The following is a 22027-nucleotide window of genomic DNA, read 5'->3' as shown; positions in this document are numbered from 1 at the left end:
ATCATGATTAGTCAGTTCATCAGAAGTTCTATATAAGCACAGTTCTTTTGATTTTACACTGCTGTGTTTGTGCCTCACCAATTCAAGGACATTTACAGTCATTGTAGTAGCTCGCAAGATTCAATCTGTATAAGGTGTCTTTTAGACAAAGCTACTTTTATTTCCAATAAGTATTGGAAAGCGATACTATAAAGAAAAAAACATTTTCACACCTAATGAGGAATTTATAAGTCGAACTCCATGTTATTGTATTTCATTGTAGAAAAAAAAAAAGAGCTTTGGCACATTACTTGACATTTACACTAGTTATCAGCACTCAGGCCAAATCCATCTAAACAAAGCTTTCTTCAGCCAGAAAAGGAAGGTCAAAGAAGGTGCAGCCCCCCTGATGAACAGGACTGGCAAACTGGTAACAAAGGACAAGGAGGAGGCTGAGGTACTGAACAACTTTTTGCCAGTCTTCACTGTCGGCCTCTCTTCTCACACCTCTTGAGTGGATGGACCGCAAAGCAGGGACTGGGGGAGAAAAGACCCTCCCACTGTAAGAGAAAATCAGGTCCTGATCATGTCCACCTAAGGAACCTGAACATACAGAAATCTATGGCACCTCATTAGATGCACCCCAGAGTCCTGAGGGAATGGGCTGATGTAGTTGCCAAGCCACTCTCCATGATATTTGAAGTCACTGCAGTAGGTGAAGTACCCAGTGACCAGAAAAAGGGAAACACTGCACGCATTTTTAAAAACAGCAGAAAGGAGGACCCTGTGAACTAATGACCTGTCAGCCTCATCTCTGTGCCTGGAAATACCATGGAACAGATCCTCCTGGAAGCTATGCTAAGGCACATGGAGGACAGGGAGGTGACTCAAAACAGCCAGCATGGCTTCACCAAGGGCAAGTCCCACCTGACCAACCTAGTAGGCTGCTATGATGCAGTTACTACATCAGCGGACAAGGGAAGAGCTACAGATGTCATCTGTCTGGACTTCTGTAAGGCCTTTGACACAGTCCCCCACAACATCCTTCTAAGTTGTAGAGATATGGATTTGATGTGTGGACTGTTCAGTGGATGAGGAATTGGTTGGATGGTCGCATCCAGAGGGTAGTGGTCAACTGCTCAGTGTCCACATGGAGACTGGTGACAAGTGTGTCCCTCACAAGTCTGTATTGGGACCAGTGCTGTTTCATATCTTCATAGTGACATAGACAGTGGGATTGAGTGCACCCTCAGCAAGTTTGCAGATGCCACCAAGCTGAGCAGTGCGGCTGACACACCTGACAGGATGCTATCCAGAGGGAACTGGACGAGCTCAAGAAGTAGGCCCATGTGAACCTCATGAGGTTCAACAAGGCCAAGTTCAAGGTCCTGCATCTCCATCAGAATAACCCCCAGTATCAACACAGGCTGGGGGATGATGGAATTGAGAGCAGCCCTGCTGAGAACGACTTGGGGATACTGGTGGATGAAAACATGGAGATGAGCTGACAGTGTACGCTCACAGCCCAGAAGGCCATCCATATCCAGGGCCACATCAAAAGAAGTGGGGGCCAGCAGGTCAAAGGAGGTGATTCTGCCCCTCTACTCTGCTTTGGTGAGACCCCACCTGGAGTACTGCATCCAGCTTTGGAGTCCCCAACATAAGAAGGACATGGACCTGTTGTAACGGGTCCAGAGGAGGGCCATGGAAATGATCAGAGGGCTGGAGCACCTCTCCTATGAGGACAGGCTGAGGGAGTTGGGGTTGTTCAGCCTGGAGAAGAGAAGGCTCCAGGAAGACCTTATAACAGCCTTCCAGTACTACAAAGAGGGCTTATAAAATGGGGACAAACTTTTTAGCAGGGCCTGTTGCGATAGGATGAGGGGTAATGGCTTTAAACTAAAAGAAGATAGATTTAGACTAGATATAAGAAGAAATTTTTTTTACAATGAGGGTGGTGAAACACTGTCACGGGTTGCCCAGAGAGGTGGTAGATGCCCCATCCCTGGAAACATTCGAGGTCAGGTTGGACGGGGCTCTGAGCAACATGATCTAGTTGAAGACATCCCTGCTCATTGCAGGGGGGTTTGGACTAGATGACCTTTAAAGCTCCCTTCCAACCCAAACTATTATGTGATTCATATTCAGATGAGCAGCACTGATTATGATGAAGTGTAGTTAAGCTGTTCCCTTACAGTGCTTAAACACAAGTTGAATCACATACCAGCAGGCCTTATTCAAATCAAATTTGACTCAAATATTTGAAATTTATCCACATAGGACATTCCTTTTGTGCCTCCCTATTACTGAAGAGTCTCTTTTGATGCACACAACTATTTTATGCAAATACCCCAAAAAAAGAGGGGAGAAGAGAGGGGCAGAAGGGAAGGAGAGGGAGACTACCTAACATGAAATACTTTCCTGGAAAGTGGTCATTTAAAAGAAAATATACTTTCGAAAGACTTTATTTGGCAGCTAATGAGTAGACTACACATTCAAGTTCTGCCAACTGCAGTGTTGGAGAAAGAATATCAAGAAACAAAAACTATTCAGTGGGCTTAACACAAAATGGAGGCCTGGCTATCTATCATTATATGCAAAGAATATTTTTCAAAGCATTTTTTAAGTAGCAACCATGACTAACGGATCACTAATCAATAAAAGAAAACAAATGCAGATTCAATAAGCCTACATGGCAAATAGCAGAAAAGTATACACAAGTCAGCCATCACTGCAAAGGTCATGAGCATACTACAAAGGTATACCTTTCTTCAGACCCAATTTCTCAAACGAAATAGTTTATACTTTTTTTTTTTCTCTGCAGGCCGGGGCTTCAGAAAAAAGTGTCCACATATAGCCTACATGGAGAATGTCCATACAAAGACAAGTAGATTACTGTACTGTTTTCCGCTCTGCAGAGGCACTTTTTTCCTAATGACCCTGACAGAAACCTGTCTTTCATATATACCCAATGAAAAGGCAAATCCTGTATGTATGTAAAGTATGCCACATCGCACAGAAGCAAATGTAGTGAAGTCTGGAAGAAACATTCTGCTCTATTTATTCCTACTGCAATGGCGGGGGGGGCGCAATTCTCAGTAGGCATTAGTAACAGAACCTTCAGCCCCAAACCAGCCGCTCATACTCATTTAGGGAAATACTTTATGATAAACATCCTCCACTCGCCAGAAAGGGGGCCAAAACAGTTTAGAAAAATCACTTAAGAACATAACATGGAATAAAAGAACAAAAGGGAAACACAGGAGGTATACATACTCATACAAATCCCTGCCTTCAGATAGATAACCTTAGGGTTTTTTTGTGGAAGGAAAGAGAAATTCACGAATCTGCCCCCAACAGTTGCACTAGTTCAGTAGTGGGAAGCCTCACAACTGGCAGACAATGCTTCAGCAGAGTTCTCTGCTACTACTCTGCTCACAGCCAGGTTCAGTAATTCTGCTGGGGGATCAGGTTGCTGTGGGCAGAGCATAACCTGCAAATCCTAACAGTTCAGCGGTATTCTCCTTCTAGATGAGAGAACAACTGCTTGAAATCATCCATGGAAGTTTGTCACCACAAGCTGCAAGTCCTAAGACTGTCAGCATCCAAGTCACATTGTATGTAGATTCTAACGGCAGAAATTAAAAGCCTACAGGCTTTGGCAAGAGCAGAGCTGAACTGCAAATGACAACCAAGCTGCCTTTAAAAGGCAGAAAGGTGCTTAAGGGAGCCCAAGAATCTGGAATTTGGTGATAGTTTACCATAGCTGACCCAGTGACATCTGGGACTACTGCAAGTAGCCCAAGGACTACTGCTTGGCAAAAGATCTTTTTTTTTCCCCTCTTCCAAAAAACTTACACATTTCTTTAATAAAACAGTAAGTTCTGAGACTCTAGGACAGGCAGATCCATCACTGTTCAGTCAAAGATACCGAAATCAACAACAATAACACTACCCAAGATAAGCATTTTCTTTTACAGTTTCTTGTTTCAGCAAGGCTACTTCCCCCCAGTAGTTTTAGAAATGAACAAAAGCTTGGTACTGTTAATCCTCTATGAAAACACTGCTGCTTCTTAGTGCTGGAGGTCCTCCTCGTGCCGCATGAACTCAAATTCTGTACAAAGAGGACTTGATCACGTTAAAATAACCAAATCCAAGTACTTAATTTACTATAATCATTGCATTCAGTCAGTTTTACAGAGCCACCTAATCAACACCACAGTAACATTTTTAACAAATAAAACTAGCAGTTAAGATCTACATAAAGATAGGGACGTCAACTAACAGGCACATACCACTAGCCACATGACTGCATCTTAGGTTCAAAATACTTTGAGCTAAGAGGCACACCACTTGCAGAATGATCTCTTTCACTGTTTCTTTCAATGGGGGAGGGCAAAAATAAAGTTTAAAATCTTATTTTTCCGTAAGTCTTTAGCTTAACCTATGATTATGGTTACTTTATGTTAAATTAAAAGATGATTGTCACAACATTAAGGGCAGTACAAGCTATGACAGTTTTATAACTTCATACTGCAAACACAGTTCCAAATTGACATATAAAAACAAAGCCACAATCCTTAATCAAATTACCAGTCAAAATAACCAAGTCCCACGATCTCAGTTAACCAAATGCTAACAAAGTAAAATTTACATAAAAATCAGTTATTCTGCAATTTCTTGTTTTGATCGCAATATACCACACAAGGAAAATAACTAATACCGTCAGAAGCTAAAATAGTGAACAGTTAAGATCTTCAAAGAGAAAAAAGAGGAAAAAAAAAAAATCACATTCTACCTTAAGTTTTATTTTCTAGTAATATTAGAAGTGTTAACATTTAACACATGTCCCTGTCACAAGGGGAAAGCTGCATGAACTTCTATCCTATATGCTCCAATATCACTCCAGTTAGTTTTTAAAATGACAAAATATGAAGAGCGATCATTAATTGTGTTTGCTAAGTTTCTAATCAGCTGTCTGCAAGATGATTCCTACTCTATTTTCATAAAGTGCAATTGTTGTTAGCTTCCCATACTTGAATTTCTTCTTTTTTTTCCTCAGCAAGTCACTTCAAATCTCTATTTGTCTCTTGAAGTTAGAAACTCAAATAATTTTTCAATCTTCTGGTGTCTACCATCCTGAAAAACTCTTCCAAACCAGCTACAGAATACATACATCCCAATTCATGAAATTCTCATGTCAAAAGCAGGGCACCTGTCCACCTAAGTTTTGTAGCACTAAAAAAAACCCAAAACAAAACAAAAACAAACAAAAAAAACACCAAACAACTTAAGAAGGCAACAACTGACTCTATTTTGTAACCATTATCGATGCTACATGTATGAAACCAAAGAAAATAAAAGTTAGTCACACACCTTCAAGATGGATTTTAAAACACCTAGTTCTAGAAAAATGCGTCATTCAGAAAACGTCCTATAAGGACGAAATGCTACAGAGCTAAGGAGGCTAATCAAAATAATCCAGCTTTCTTGATAAATGTTAAGTATCAGAAGGCAGCAAAAGCTACTGGCTTGCCAGTTTTGCATTTGAGTTCATTCTGTTCTTGCAAAAAGGTACATCAATGAAACCCTTGAGTATACTTCTAATAATGCCAACCATTCTTTGAGTCACAATATGTAGGTCAATTCTCTCTTACAAATTGACAGTAAATACACTCTAAAAACAAGAATAGCACATCAATTTCAGCAATCTAAGACTTATAATAGCAATACACACACAATGCGTATGCGCTATGTATATACTTTTATAGCTTAAATTGGAAAACAATTGCACCAGGAGTTTTGAGAGTCTTCCCAATAATAGATAAGACAAGAAGATATCTTAGTAGAGATGCTCAAGAGCCTTCTGTCTGCTAGCAATTGGGAGCACTTTTTGCAATTTCACAAACCCCACAAGGTTGCTGCAGGTGCGTTGCTCTTTTAGACACCCACCTTTCAGGAAGTATTAAGACTTTGACTATTATGGTTGTCTTCTTGGGATTATCTACTTTTGACCCACCATCTCTCTTCTCAAAGTTGGTACTCATCAACTTTAATTATGGTGTCATGATTGGTTCCATGGATGGAACAACCTAAAAGCTGTTATTGTCATCAGATGCAGGAATGTAAACTATCACCTCTTATACCCAGTCCTTCTGGTGATGTTTTTAGCCTTATGAAACTTGCCAAAAAAGCAAAAGTAAAACAGGAACTGAGATGTTCACTAGCTTGATACAAGCTTATCTTCAGCAAGATGTCATAGGCCAACTGTGTCAGATTGGTTTGCAGACACTGAAATAAGCTACCGCAGTCAGCTGTGCACATCAGCAGTCTAGCAGATGGACTGCAGTCTACATCCAGCCCAAAATGGTCTAGATGCATCTCCCAGCAAACTTCTTCATTCTCCTTGACCACAGGACCCACAGCACACTACTGAGATGAGCAAACACCACAACTTTCAGCAATTCAGTCATACTCAAATTTCCACCAGTTCCCTAGACACAAAAGAACATGACAAGTAGTTGTTAACAATAATAAATAGATTGGGGGGGGGGGGGGGCAGGTGCATGGAATCAACCAACCACCAGAACAGCTACTGCTGTTCATGACAGGGCAAGGAAGTGAACAGACTGGCCTACTCATGATTAATTTTTCTGATCTAGTTCCCCCAAAAGCCCAGCTAAAAGAGCAGTATTTAAAAGTATAAAAGAGCAGGCAGTATTGCTTAAGGGAGCACACAAAGCATTTCAGCAAGTTTGTCTACAGCTACTTACAGCAAGTTTTGTGAGGAAACTGAGAGGCAGAAGTAAAATTGGGTACGCTTTTCTTAAGCGCAGCCTTACGCTTTGTTCCTCCTCTTTCCTTCTCCTTGTGTTAAAGAACTACATGCATTAGATAGACTGGTAACATTTATGTGCACAATGTTACATGCACTGATGTATATATGAAACCAGGACTTAAAACTTACCTAAACGTTTTTGATTCTACCCATTTGGTACAATGGAAAAGAGTTACAAACTTAATTTCAGCTCGTTCTCTCTGTCCTACCTACAGAGAGGATACAATATTTACTACAGGGCACAAATTATTTAACATCTCAAAGAGAAAATAAGAATGCATAAACGTTCTGAAGTTTATAACTAACTAGGGAAGGGAGATAACTCCAGGTTTCGTAGCACCAGCTTTAGCTGGAAGAGATGCAGCCTACCAAATCAGAATGAAGGTTACTGTTCTTCGCGGGGAAATTATGTTCAGTGCTGTGTTGTAATACATTCTAAAGATCAGCACAAAGCTAAAAAATGCTTGCCAAATACTCCTAGAAAAGTTAGGGAACAACTGATAAATGAAATTATTGCACAGAAAATTATACAGTGCTTCCACAAAAAGAAAGCTAGTCATGATTTCTTCAATTAGGAGAAATGCCTTTTTGTATCCATAACAAAATAATAATAATTAATGAAATAAACAACAAAAAAACAAACTAGGCACTCTGAAAGGATTATTTCCTTATTTCTATCAGACTTTAAAAGCAAGTTGCATTTGCAGGTGATTTATGAAGTCACTTCCTGAGGTAACTGTTTAAAAAATTTAGGTTTTCTTTATCACCTATTAAATCTTACACACTTATTTGTACACATTTACGTACTGTGTGAATCTAAACAGAGAACCAAGAACCACCACTCCTTATGAAAGTAGAAGGAAACCTCATTTTTTTTTCTTCAGCGCATTTCTAAATGCATGAGTGATTTTCCACACATGAATGATTCCTACACTTGGTTATCAAATTAGATTCAAGGGAAAAGTCAGTCTTCTCCATAACCAGCAGAGGGAGGGAAGAAAAGAAAAAAAAGAAAAAATCAACCTTCATTATTTTCTTGTTACTTATTACGCTGTTTGTGATGTATGGCAATTACAAGGTTAGTGAGACAGAACAACCTTTTGTAGACAATCTTCAGGTCTCTCCATTCCAGGAAGCTGCACATTTTCGGTTTGCGGGCTAATACTGTTTGAACAAGTTCCCTTGTGATTTTCTTCTTTTCTTTGTCAGATAATGGGACATACCACTTCTGGAGTCTCAGTTTCCCCTGGCGACTAAAAAGCAACATAAACTGCATCTGTTGAATTAGAAGGAGGAAAAGAAATAATTAATCTCAGTCTCTCAGTTCTAAAAAGATTTCTGTGAGGAAAACCAAACAGGAAGCAAGACAGCCATCCAAAACCCTAACTAGATTACGTATTTCTATAGCAGTGGTGGATGTTACACAAGATTTGGAAGTACCAATAATACAAAGCATTCCACTGAACAAGGTCAGTCAAAGCAAAGATAATAGAAAGGGTGCACAAGTTTCAGTAACAGGTGTCAGAACCACCAGGTAGCGAGCAAATACACCCAAATTTCAGGCAAACCATGTCCAGCACTGGTGTGGTTGCATTTGCGTTTGCTACAGAAAACGACCAAAAAAAACCACCACAGCCGCCTCCTCAAATACCCAAACTCATTTTCAATTCACCGGATTAGCGCCTTACAGCAGGAGCAATTTGCACTTAAAATCTTTCCGAAAAACCTCAGAATACTTTAAAAGGCATTAAATCTCCCAATGGAGAGTCCTACGCCATAGAAAAGCCTAGTCTTTTCTCACATTACACAAAAGGAGTAGAGATTAAGTGCTTTCCCTGCGGTCCTATGTTCCAGGTCTCGCTTCCTCTAAAAGAGTGATGTTGCAATTATATTTTAAGAGGAACTTGTCGGCTGTTTTCCAGCAGCTGTAACATTAAAGGAAATGGCTTTTCTGGAGGTTTTTTTTTTTTTTCCTTTTTGCTCAAAGTTGCGTTGGGCTGAGGAAGTTTCCCATGCAATATGACAGACGTGAAATACGATAAGAAAAGCCCAGCCTAGTCCCGGGTGACAAGTCCCACAAGCGCCAGCGCTGACAAGAGGCGGCGGCTCCGAAGCCCGGCGGTGCAGGGGCGCTCCCACCCCGCGGGCAGCCCTCCGAGCCCGCAGCCGCCCTCCCCTCCGGCCGGCACCGCCGCCACGACAACCCCCCTCCCGCCTCCCTCCCCGCCGTCCCCGAGCGGCCACCGCGGCTCCTCCCCAGGCGGGAGCGGTCGCGGACGACCCGAGGAGGCGCTGCCGGCCGGGCGGACAAGGGGCAGCCGCAGAGGTGGGGGGCCCGCCCCGGCCCACGAGGAGAGCTCCGCCGGCCCAGGGGCAGCCACCGCCCGGCCCGGGGTGCGGCGCGGGGGGGAGCGCCGCCGCCAGGGCTGCCACAGTATTGGGCGCGGGGGGGAGGCAGAGCCGCCGGCCCGGGAGGGGAGTCTGGGGGGCCGGGAACGGACGCTCCCCGTGGCGGGAGGGAGAGGAGGAGTCCGGCAATGCAGGGCGAGGAGAACATCCCCCCCACCCCCCGCGTCCCGTCGCGCCCCACGACAGAGCTCGCGCGTCCCGGCGCCGGGGAGGGAGGGAGGGAGGGAAGGAGGCGAGCCCTCTCCACGCGGCTGTGCTCACCGTGCCCCGGGGTGGTGAGGGAGGGGAGAGAATGATGAGGAGGAGGCGGCGGCACCGCTACCCAGGCGGCTGCTTCTGCTCCTGGTGTTGCCGCCGCGACTGCCGAGCGGGACTGAGGGGAGGGAGGGGAGATGCCGCCGGCTCGAGCCCGGCGCGAGCGCGCGCGCGCGCCTCAACGGTCGCTCCCCCCCCCGCTCCCCCCCCCCCCCCCCCCCGCCTCCCGTTCGGGCAGGTCGGGGCGGGGCCGGGCTGGCGGACGCCGCTGGCGGGCGGGGGAAGGAAGGGGGCGGGACCTGGGGACGCCACTATTCCCCCCCCCCCGCTTCCCCGCCCAACAAAACTTTATCAGCTCGCTCGCTCGGGGAGGGGGAAGTGCGCATGCGCAGTGCGGCGAAGAGGGAGGGGGTCTGAGGCAGGCCGCTGCCACCCAATCGGGGAGCTTAGCGCGACGGCGGGCGGGAGGAGCGAAGCGCGGTATTGACCAATGAGAGGGAGGGAAAAGAGGCGGGGGGAGGAGCTGGGGCAGGAGGCGGGGTTTAAAGGCGCTAATCCGCGTGGCCCGAATTAGGATAGGACAACAGCCGGCGCGGCAGCAGCCAATCGGAAAGCACAGTGCAGATAGCGGTCTGCCAGCAGCCAATGGGACGGCGAGGCACGGAGTGGGGGAAATGACATCAGTCAATCAGGCGCCCGGAGACTCAGACTCCTCCTTCTATTTCCCCAGCCCCGAGGCCCGGCCGGGCGGGGCGGGGCGGGGCGGCCGCACTGCGCCTGCGCACCTCCGTGTTTCCCTCTAGCACGTGCGCGCCCCGCGTGGGCGGGGGGAGGCGGAGGCGCGCACGGGGCGGGTCCCGCGGGTCGGTGGGGCGGAGGGAAAGCCGTTGGGGTGGGGGGGGGCAGTGCAGCTGTTTCTGTGAGGAGAGGCGGCCCCGCTCGGGGTGGGGGAGCTGTTGGGATGGGGGCAGCTCTCCCTGTGAGGAGCGGTGGCCCTGCCCGGGACGGGGGGAGCCGTTGGGACGGGGGACAGCCGTTAGGGTCCGGGGGAGCTCTCCCGATGAGGAGAGGTGGCTCCGCCCGGGACGGGGGGAGCTGTCCCTGTGAGGAGAGGCGGCCCTTCCCGGGGGGGGGGGAGCCGTTGGGATGGGGGGAGTCCTCCCTGTGAGGAGAGGCGGCCCTGCCCGGGGCGGGGGGAGCCGTTGAGGCGGCACCGCGCTTTCTCGGGAAGTTTCCTCCCCCCCACCCCCAAAGTCACCTTGATTGCTGAGCGGTAATTAGAATCGCAGGATGAGCCGCGGTCGTTATATTTAGCGGTATTTAAATATATTTGGCGGTGTCGTGTTTCGCAAATGGATTTTTCAAAATTTTTTCATTATTCGCGTGTAGCTGGAGAGGTTTCCGTATGAAAACAACTTGATACGGGGTTTTTGTTTCCTTAGCTGGTTTTGGGGAGTTTTTTTGTGGGTTGGTTTGTTCGGGATTTTTTGGTGTTTTGTTTTTTTTTTTTTTTAGTTCTAATGGAGCTAGGCTGAAAATACACGGTGAAATTTTAGTTGAAAGAAATTTAGAGACGTGCCTCTTTGAGCCAAAGTTGGAGCACCTTATAAAAAAAAAAATCTTTGAAAGAGCTAAAGCTCTCTACATCATTGGTGCTCATCCTCCCACTCGCATTAAAGGTGGCAATAATCGGAAAAGACAGCTGTAACCAGCTGATCTTTTAATGGTGTAATACGGTGATTGACAGAACTAGGGGAAAAGATTATGGTCCTCTCTGTAGCTCTCCGTTAGGGGTAGCTCCAGGTGCTCTGGGATGTGTCACGCTTTTATTACTTTTTTTTATTGACACTTAAAAAAAAGCCTATTCTGGCTACAGAACAGCTGTGGCAGCAGAAAATCAGTGCTGGAAATGCTTTTGTGTAAAAATGCGGATGGTCTGAAAGGGAAGCCAATTTTCTGGCATTTCAAGGAATGCTGTAATCAATTGTACTTGAGGAAAACTACAAGTATATTTCCCATTTTATAGTAGGGGTTATAATTGTAAGAGAAAAGTGATATGAGGACAAGGAGGCATGAAACCAAATGAATGGATAAGGCAGTTACAGTACATTAGAGGTCATGTAGAAAGTGAGAACTACTGTTGTAGGGGCTTGTTCCTGTCATAGTTAATGTTTGTTTAGCAGCCATCCTGTTCTCATTTGAATTTAGCTTTCATCAAGCACAGGAACAGATGTGTATGGATCTGTTATCTCATAGAGTCTTCCCTTACACCAGTGTATTATTTTGTCCTCAATAGTTGCCATGCGTTGCAGCTCTGCTTGTTTCTTGCAAGGCTATTCCATGGTCTGAAATATCTTGTTGTTCAGAAAGCTTTCATAAATGATCTTTTTCCTAATCTGCACTTCGCTATTCTTGAGTTTAGCATCCTACATCCTGCGAGTTCGGCGTTATGAGTGCATGCGCACTTCAAGTGCTTGTAGGTCTTCTAAATCATTATTTAATATAGCAACCAACTTTTATTCCTCTTCATCGGACCTACTTCCAGTATATTAGCATCATTATGGTAATGGGAGCTCAGAAATCAGTATCTGAAGGAGTCGCACCAGAGCTGTATTATGATTTGTCACTTCCCGGCTCAGTGAAATATTTCTGCACGTGGATCAGACCACACATTCTACAACCACTTAATTGATTGAAATCAGACAAACTACCCAGATGGATCAAGAACTGTATGTATTTTGGTGGCATAAAGGCAAAGTCTCAAAGCCCTACTGATTTTTTTTTTTTTTTGATTCTGTATCTTTGTTTTAATTTTTTGTCAGTGCTCGGTTTCAGTTTATGGTTTCATCCAGTGATACAAGGGCAATTGTTCCACTGTTTTCCTCCCTCCTTTCTGTTACTTGTCTGGATTTCTTCAGACTTTAACCTGGAGTTTCTTAATTAAATCTCCTCCTGGTCAGTATTATTCCACTATATGCGGTTTCAAGTGGTGTGATAAGGCATGTGAAAGCAGTGGGTATGTCGGGCATGGTGGGAACTGTGTCTAGCCAGGTCTAGTTCAGATGAAGCTTTCCGTCTTCCTTGGCCTGTCCTGCCTCCTCATCACTGTTTCAGCCAGAGGATGCAATTTTCTCAAGCCTGCCCAGATTGCCACTAATGTGATCATTCTGTAACTCATTTCTCTCAAAATGAGCCTGCTTATTTTAAGCAGTTTAAGGTGCGATCCCATGGCAGTTTCAGATGATCTCAATCCCAGCATCTCTCACCCCTTCCTCCTGTTCCCAGCACTGTGTTCCCATCTCTTTTCCTGTGCTGGCACTTTGCTGCCTCTCGCACAGGGCATTGCCAAAGAGGCTGCTTTTGGCTGTACAGGGGAGGAGACAATAAACAACTAAGAAAGATTGAGTACCTCCATAGGGAGGGCAGTGACGAACAGAGCTAATGCTGTCCTTTCTGTTCATGCTGTTTCTTTCAGGAGCTTCAGAAGACTTGCTGTTTGCATTCTTTTCAGTCTTGCAATTTGTACTAATTACCCCTCTTTATACCAACTCCACCGTTTGTTCCTGTAAGAAATTATCCTGTCACTTACCCATTGAACTAGCAATATACTGAACTAGCTGTAATTATCAAATTGATAAAGATACGTATAATGCTTAAAACAATACTAGAATAGCCTTTGAGTATTCCACAAACCCGTGACAATGCCAGTGTCACGCAGTCTAATTTTAAACATGACATAGTGAGTCTTCTGTTCATTAGCCTTTGTTTATTGTCTTATAACCAGCTTTAACAAGATGGATTTTAAAGAAGGAGCTCAGTATTTTGGTTTCTAAGCCGTGAATTATAACCCCCTGGTTTATTACGGAAATTTTTTTAACTGCTATAGTTGTAAAATCCTCGGTATTCCATTTCAGATGTAAAGCAAGTCTTCAGGGGATATATGCAATGACCACGAGACATTTGGGTTCTCCAGCCAAGAGTTTGCTCTCTGTGTTATTTCCAGCATAACTTGAGATGCAGAATAGAACCGCCTGGAGATGGAGAGCCAGGCTGGGAGGAAGGAAGCTTACATCAAATAAGATTAAATTTGCTTGCGTTTGCCTGGTATGGTTTATGTCAGTTCTTGAGGGGTTTTGTTTGATTGGTTGCTTAGGGTTTTTTTTTTGGTTTGCTTGTGAAATTAATTAGAATATTGTAGATTTGTCTGGAATATTTAGCCTTATACCAAAATTAATAAGGCCAATATCCTGGCATTTAGCACTTCGTGCATCGTGTTAGTGTCAAATCTGAAGCCCCTAAAAGAATTTTGTTGTGTTTTCATTGTTATCCAAAACGGTAGGTGAGGCAAAAGGCTTTTATAACATGAACTATTTATTCATTCCAATGGAAAATTTGTTTATTAAAATTTAACAGCTTTTTTTTTCTTCAGGAAAGCAACCCAGTATTTAGTAAAGAAAGTAATTGCTTCTGCCTCCTTTCAACCATCTCAGCACCTTAAAGAGGGCAACATACTTCAAAAGTACATACCGTATCTTTGCAGGTCTCCACTAAAGTGAGCGGTGGATGTATGAGTGAGACTCATTTTATTGTTAATTTATCTTCTTCATGCTCAATATCAGACTCCATTTTCATTGACTGAATAACTGTGGAGTCATTATGAAGGCAGTAAGAACTGAGTTACTAGCCTTGGAAGTGATTACTGCTAGATTTTTGCCTCTTAAGCCTCCAAACAGGATGTTGCATTATTATATGCAATTCTCTTCCCTGATGTACTGCCTGAGCATTGGCCAAACTATCAGTGTACCACTGTGATTCATGCAGAGCACTTAATCTCAGTGGAGCCAAAGTAAGTATACATGAGACCATAAATGACACTTTTCATTGCTCTGCTCCTTTTTCTATGTGGAGCTCTCTCTCCTGATGAAATACTATTTAGTGCAATCTAGTAGCCTGATTGCTAGATGCTAGTAAATCATCAGGTCATGTCTTGCATCCTTACCCGCCTCTCTTTTCTGTGTAGGTGTTACAGGTTTGCCTGTGAAAGATTTCTGGACATCGAAATTCTTTTAAATACAATTGGTTTCTAAGAGTCATGTATGGCACGCTCTCGGGAACATGGCTGTCGGGCCACGTGTGTGATAGGCACAGCTACAAAAATGAGCATCACAGATATTTGTCCTTGAAGTTAATTTTCAGAGCTGAAAAAACAGTTTGAAGCTGAAGTGTGGTCTTCCAGCCTGGTTTTCAGAATTACAGAACCTAAACCATGGTTTACGCATGACATTTGCTTTGGAAAATAAAAACCTGCTTTTGAAAGTATCTGAATATGCAGAAATGAGGTGAGGGAATGTGGTAGTTGCCAGTCAGCGAAAGCTTGCTCTTGTTTACCATGTTCATTAGCCTGACCCTGTGTGAGGCACAGCAGCTGTTTGAATAAGACACACGCAAGCCAGCTGGTAGCATTGCTGGTATGTTGGGCTAGTAAGCAGCAGATTTCTCTATTTTTTTATTTAGGTGATGTTCTTACCTTTTGTTTTTCAATGTTTATGTTGGATTAGTGCTCAGAGGCCCCAGAATCGAAGAAATGAACTGCTCTGAAAATATTTGTGAAGGAATTGTCATGACTCTGAATGTTCCTTCCTGTTCCACTGCTACAAACTATGCCACAGCGCAGCAAAGGGTTGAATGGTTTCTGAAGGAAGTGCGTGAGGAAAGCTGGCTTTTCAGCCTCATAAAGTAGCTGCTGGGAGGAAGGGAGAGAGAGGGACAGAGGAAAGGAAAGAGAGGAGGCTGGGATTTCTGAGACTGCGTCAGTACTTTAAGGAGTTGTTGAACACAGCATCTCACATATATCTTGCTCATTCTCTGGCACTCCTAAGAAAGCAGTAACTGCCACTGCAGTTTCTGAAGTGGCTGATGCTGCAGGTTAAGCAGTGTGTACTTACTGGATCCATCACTTCAGATGAAGAAGTGCTTGGACAGGCTTAGGCGGAGCTGCTGAATTTTGCCCAGGATGAGGATTTTGTTTTTTAATATACCAGAGCACAGCTCTGGATAGGACGCCTATGAAGTCAGGCACATTCAGAGTAAGACAGCGCGTAGGTTTTCTGGAACACAGTTTGATCACCCTAAATCCACTGAAGTCCTCATTTAGGCAAATATGTCCTCTTCTGTCCTTGCTCTGAAGCATGCCCAGCTGATGATTCTGTAAGGGCTCTTGATCCAACTGTGTACGGAGCCTGGTCTAACATAGCTCAGAAGGTACTGCCTTTTGCACCAAGGAGATAATCTAGTTTCCAACTTCTGACTTTTCAGCAGATAGAAACTTTTCATGGAAACTTGGAAACTGAATATGAAATGGTAACCCAAACCTAAAATGTTCTATCTTATAATCAGACTCCTAAATCTTCCAAGCTTCCACACTGATCCTACAGTATTACACTAAGCTTTCATTTCAAATCCTTCTGGAAAACTCAGTACAACTTCCTCTGTCATTGTAAAGAAAATGTATTACATGATCTGACTAGTTCTTGCCACTACCGTAAAGGGATGATGCAGTCTGTAAGACCTTCATTTATTGCCATTTTCTTTTTGGCTGAAATGTTTAAAGAGGATGAAACTGGGGCAGCCAAAGGTCTGTAAACCGTTTACACCCTAATTTTAGATGCTCAAGAAGAATTTAAATGATGTGTAGATTTTGTGCTGGCTGTGTCGGCATGTGAGAAAATTTTATCCATGTGGATTCTTATTCAAGCTGCCTAGTCCCCCTCTGTTGCCATTACTTTGTAAAGCCTATCTCTGCAGTGCCACCCTTGTCTTACCTTAAAGCTGCTGAACAGCAGTTGGAGCAAACATCTTTGCCAGGGGGATGTGTGCTTCAGTTGAAAGAGTGTGTACCTGGGATCTCTAGGTTTTGGATCTTTAAGTTTTGAAGGATTTTGAAGCAATAAAGAACATAGGAAATGAGTGTGATAAAGCTTACCATGAGATCCTATGGAGGGGCAATGTGATTTTAGAAACAAAATCTCTGTAAACAGTTGACTGTCTCCCTTGATGCTTTTGCACCCACATACTCAGAAGCACTAAAATGTGTGTGTTCAAATGATCTGGCCAAGACCATGTATGTGATCACACAGAGGGTAAGGATGCTGTCTGTTAAGTCCTCGTTGTGGCTCTGGGTTTCTTGATTGGCAAATTAACTGATTGTGGACTTGCTTTTTATGCTTTCTAGGATGGGATTGTGTTTGGGATACTTTGCCTCACTGTTTTGTTTCACCCTTCACAAATTCATGAGTCATGAATGTCTTGTTGCCTTTGGTTATTTTATGGCTCTGGACTTGTTCTTCATCTTGTTTGCTTCCTTATCTGTAGGTCAGTTTGTTCATTCGCACACCTTTCTTTTTAATACATATTTTACTGCTTCTCCTGGTACTTCCACACACACATACATACACACACTTCCAATCACACTCCATGAATACCAATCTTAGTATTTGTTACAAATCACTGCAAGAGAATCAAGTAGCTCCTCCTCTTTCCCTGAACAATTTGTTGCTCAAATGCAAGGCTCACTTTTCATTTCCATCTATACAGTAGCGTATCAAATACAGTTAGAAGTCTGTCCCAGTAAGAAGACCCCATTTACTCTCTGGCTTTAGGATTCTGCCCTGTTCCAATGGGTCATTAGTGGAACAAAGCCAAAAGGAGATTCAATTATTTGCTCAAGTCTGAAAGGCCAGTGTTTCAAAACTGCAGAGTATGCTGTTAACAAGGATGAATCCTTTGGCAATGTATCCTTTCTACTGCAAAATACTTGCCGTGTGGAACCTAAGGCCCTTATTACAAATTCATGAATGATCTTAATCCATCCTGGCAGCTTTCATAAGCATTGCAGTCATCTGGAAGCAAAAAAGATCATTGGTTTGTGCAGAGTAATATAGCTATGCTCATATTTGATCTAGCTCTCTGGTGGGAGAGGAATACTTAACTTTTTTTAAAAAATTAATCAAGAGACATTTCTACTATATTACATCTCACCAATCTATTTAGAAGTCATGTTCAATAAGACATAATAACTCAATGCAGAGCATCAACAAAAGAAAAAAAAGATGTCTGAAATGTGCACAGTTCTTGATGTGTTGGAGAAGTTGTAAAATCAGGTTGTAAAACTTAACTACCAGTCATCAGAAAGTAACACTCTTAATAGGAAAATCTGGCTATCAAGAAATCCTTTCATTTTTTCATAATATTTAAAACACTTTCCCCAAAATGTGAGTTTCCCTTTGAGCGCTCTTAACTTAGAGGTACTGTTTGCTGCAGAAACAAACCTGTCAGAAAGGAAATCAGATCTGAGAGCAAGCAGCTTTTATTTCCCTGGGGCACTATGGTGCAAAATGATAGCAACAGTCAATGAGTAACATTTATTGTGGTAGGTGCTTGAAGAAGTACCCAATAGCTGATTTCTAGTACAATTTTCATAATACTATTTTTCCCAGTAAGCAACTGTTGTGGAAACAAAAGAGATACTGTATGATCACAAGTCAGAGAGGAAGCATGCATGGGAAAGGATACATTGAAATGAGTAGCATTCCATAGCTGCTGTGTAAAATACAGTTGACCCTGATGTAAGGCCAAAATTAAAGTTTCGAACTTTCAAATTCCATCTGTTATTTCCCTAGAGCCAAACACAACTGAGCTGTGGGTAGGGCTTCTAAATGCTATGAAATCTCTTCCTTCTGTAAGTAGAACAGCAAGAGAATCCACTTGCTCAGATTTGCAAAAGGAACTCATGGAAAGAAAGCACATAATTAATGTCTTCCCAGTCTGCCATAAGGAAATTACGGTTTTATAGCTTTGCCACTGATAAATAATATAAATAAATAAATAAATAATCAGAGTTAGGCATCCTTCTTCTCTGCTCAGTCGTGAGTAATTTGCATTGAGAGGTACTGAAGAGCAGCACAGTGAAATCACCCCCAGGCAGCTAAACAGTCTGAAGAAATTGTCTGTGTGTAAACTATATGTAAATTTTAAAAACAAACAAAAACCCCCAGAACCAAGAGACCTGTGCCTGAAACAGAGCAACCAGTTGAGGAATATTTAGGTTGGTTTATATTTATTTACAAATGTTGGTAGCAGATGGTTACCAACATTTCATCAGTATAGCTGTTTAAGCAACTTAAAAGCTGTAACAGCACAATTTATGTAGCAGCTCGCCTTCTTTAGCCCACTCTTAACTTGTGTCACTCAGAACAAATCCCATTACAATTCATCACGCAGCTAAGTAGCTAAAAGAGGAAATAGATGCAAGTGCAAAACCAGGGAAGCAGCATGGCTGTCCAAAACTAGAGATCAGTGGTTTCTCCATCATGGATGCCTTGCTTTGAGTGATAGTTCTGTGCACAAAAGATCATTTTCAGAAGACTCCTTCCTTTCCTGAGTACAGAGTGTACCTTGGTTATTAAAGCCTGTAGAGGCTTTAGAGATGCAGACACTACCTTATCTACTAAGATAGGCATAATTTATCTCACCGCTCTCTTTTTAAGAGAGCATATTTAGCAGAAGAACTAAACTAGTCTGCTTTTTTTCCGCATTAGCCTTTTATTTTCATACAGCACACAAACTGGCTAAGATGTGGTGATATGAAAGTGACTAGTCAAACGGATGCCTGTGGTACATAGTGGTTAAAAAATGTTTTCTAAAGAAAATAAACACAAATGGGGGATCTCAGCTGAATTTTGCAAAAATAAATCCTCACACCTAAGAATGTCACATCTAGAGTTGTACAGGATATGTAGTTTTTGTATACCTCCCACTGAAACAGTTTAATTCAGCTGGGCTCTTCTCTCTTGGATACCTAATTCACTGACAAAATTCAAGAAGAAAGATTATGTCTTCATGGGCAGCTGGACAGAACTACTTGGGATACCAAAGTGGAGATAGAAGAAAACATCTATTATATCACCATAAAAGGGATGGGCAATATAATAAGCAAACAGCGATTTAAAAATGGAAACAGGAATGCTTGCTTTGTAAATATTTACCACGAGGCTGACTTTCCTGCTCCTGTTCGAGCAAGTGGCAAGGAACAGGCCAGTGACTTCTTAAGGGGAGTGTCGCTGTAGATGACCCAGAGAAGAGAGTACCGCCACCATCATTGCACTGTCTGACTTGGCCTCCCAGCCTGCCTGGCGTCAGAAACCTCCATTCAGCAAGAGCCCAAAGTGTGTGTGTCAGTGGGTGTGTGTGCATTTGTGCCTGAGAAGGGATTACTGACAGTACGCTTGCAAATGGGAAGAGGCACTAACTGCACTCATTTGTTCCTTCCTGGGAAAATTCTGTGTACAGTGGTGATGCAACATCATAAAAACCAGGTGGAGTCTGAACTGGAAGTGGGTGTAGTTTATGCTGATTTAGTTGGTTACATTAACAATATTAAGAAGCTGAGAAAAAAAAAATTCCTAGATTTCATTTATATGTAGTAAATGCTCAAAACAACTTTTATGAGAGTATCTCCTTAATTAGGAGTGGTGTGCTTTTAAAAGATTCTTTCTGTGTAAACTGACGCGTTGCACAGCAAGTTTTATGTAAGACCAGGATGTGCATGTTTATGTCCGGTGCTTGCAGGGTACGTGTCTGCTGTACGTTTCGCTAAGGTCCTTCCTCAGAGGTGAGCGGCTCTGAGCTTACACATCAGCCCAACATGTGAGCGTTTCCATGCCAGTGTGACTGATGCACCCCCGCCCATCGCGTCATTGTTTCTGTACCCGCTCGTGTGTAGTGGAGCACAGAGCCAGTGGTGCTCTGTGTGCCAGGACCTGCCATTGTGCCACCCACGGGAGCCCTGGCATGGAGAGGGTTGGCAGGGCTGAGGGACAGCGATGCAGGGCCAGCAGCACTCCGGCTTGCCTGCACCCTTGCTGCAGATCCGCCCAGATCTAGAAACAGGCGCGCACTAAATCCATTTTGGGCCTTACAGCAGCACCAGCCTGAAATCACCAGACTGAGTGGATGATGGATGGGTGCATGCTAAAAACTGGCTGAGAGCCCTGAATAACTCTCCAGTTTAGACATCACCACGCTGGAGACTTTGGCAGCATCTACACTTACCTTCCACCGGGTGCTGAATCATCCTCCTCAGCTGGGGTGAGCAGCACCTGGCCAGGAAGGGACGCCAGGGAAGGATGCTGCTGCGCCAAGGGGCCGTGCCTGGCTGGGGCTCAGGGCGAGCTTTGGGGCTTAGGGTGCTCCTGGTTCCTGGGCACAGGCACAGCCGCCCTCCCATCCGCGCAGGGCAGACTGCTCCGGAGGCAGACAGAGCGAGACGTGTGGGGTTCATCTCTGAGAAAAAGGCAGGTTCATGTGGTTGCTCTTTTCTCCCTGTGCTGCAGAGTGGAGCTGGTGCCTCACTGTATCTTGGGAAGCGGAAGCTGTGGGCCTTGCCAGTGTTGTATGCAACCAGTGCCGATAGACTTGCTTTAGAAGTTGCTGGTAATGACACATTTAGGTTACAGCAGATCACATTTTCATTAGTGGTGCTGCTTCTGGAGAGGAGCGCTGAGTAGTAATCATTATTATTGCTTTAACAGATTGTATCTGTGCAAGGCTGCCACCTGCCACTCTCAGTACTGTGCTGTAGAGACAGCCCTGGTTTTAAATCCTAGTGGGTGACCTTATTATCAGTTCCATGTTTTCAAAGCCCACAGAAACCTGGCTGCAAATTATACAATTTAGAAATAAATATATCGGAGTGTTCCTTTTTCTTAATGTTTGGCTTCTAGGTCTTTAACATCCATACAGGTCATTTTTCATTTTTCTCTCTGCAGCAAGCTAAGATTTTAGATGCAGGAAGGAGAGAAGGAAGGGTGGAAGAGGGGAGGGAAGACAGAAGAAAGAAAGGAAAGGAGGGAAGGAGGGTAAAAAGAAGAGTGAGAAAGGAAGGGAAAAAGGGAAAAATAGCAAGCAAAAAGAAAAGAAAAAGAATTTCTACAAAACAACAGCAGGAACTGTGCCTTTAAGAAAAGTAACAGGTAAAATAACTTTCACATAAAAGCAGAGACAATAGCTCTGTCAAGACTTGGCTCGCTGAACAAGAGTAAAAGGCAAAGTAAATGAATGTATTTTATCCAGCAATAGCTTGTCAGCTCAAGATTTTCCATGCCAGCACAGACATTAACAGGGTTGTAAAGCCACCCTATTCCTTTCTCATATATTCCCTGGCTTGAATTAGTGAACTTGAGATTTCTTGTCCCCTCAGTACTCGTGATTCTTGGGACTGTAACCCACAGCAGTCCATGTAGTGGATTACCGTGGTGATGAATTTTGCTTTATTTTCTGAAGTGAGAGGGCTGTGATTTCAGGCTTTTACACTTGAGTGCTACCTTTACTTTCTAGGCTATTGACTATGCAGGTGCAGAAGGACAAAGTAATTCAGGATCTCTGGTTTCTCTAGCTGGCTGAGGGTCATAGAGGTGATATTTCAGAAAAGGAGTTAAGACAGTGGGGGGATCCAGGAATAATTGCTTGGACGATGCTACAAAAGTGCAA

The 22027-nt window shown here is 43.7% G+C and overlaps 1 protein-coding gene across 6 annotated transcripts in view; it reads right to left on the bottom strand.

Annotated features, from left to right (window-relative positions):
• Nucleotides 1-9717, bottom strand: part of AP1S2 (adaptor related protein complex 1 subunit sigma 2) — a 36822-nt gene extending 27105 nt beyond the window's left edge. For 3 of the 6 annotated variants that reach the window (XM_074605833.1, XM_074605859.1, XM_074605862.1), the window contains exons 1-2: nucleotides 9488-9698; nucleotides 7915-8093 (exon numbers count right to left, since the gene is read on the bottom strand). In XM_074605833.1, the coding sequence (XP_074461934.1) occupies nucleotides 7915-8093 (179 nt within the window). In that variant the 5' untranslated portion in view covers nucleotides 9488-9698. Of the gene's footprint in view, nucleotides 1-7914; nucleotides 8094-9487 lie in introns of all 6 variants that reach the window. The other 3 variants (XM_074605853.1, XM_074605870.1, XM_074605842.1) reach the window with 3 other exon arrangements.
• Between the last annotated feature and the right edge of the window lie 12310 nt (nucleotides 9718-22027).

This window comes from Larus michahellis, chromosome 1 (assembly GCF_964199755.1).
Source record: "Larus michahellis chromosome 1, bLarMic1.1, whole genome shotgun sequence".
In the NCBI taxonomy this organism is placed as follows: domain Eukaryota; kingdom Metazoa; phylum Chordata; class Aves; order Charadriiformes; family Laridae; genus Larus; species Larus michahellis.
This window is presented reverse-complemented; position numbering and strand designations above follow the sequence as displayed.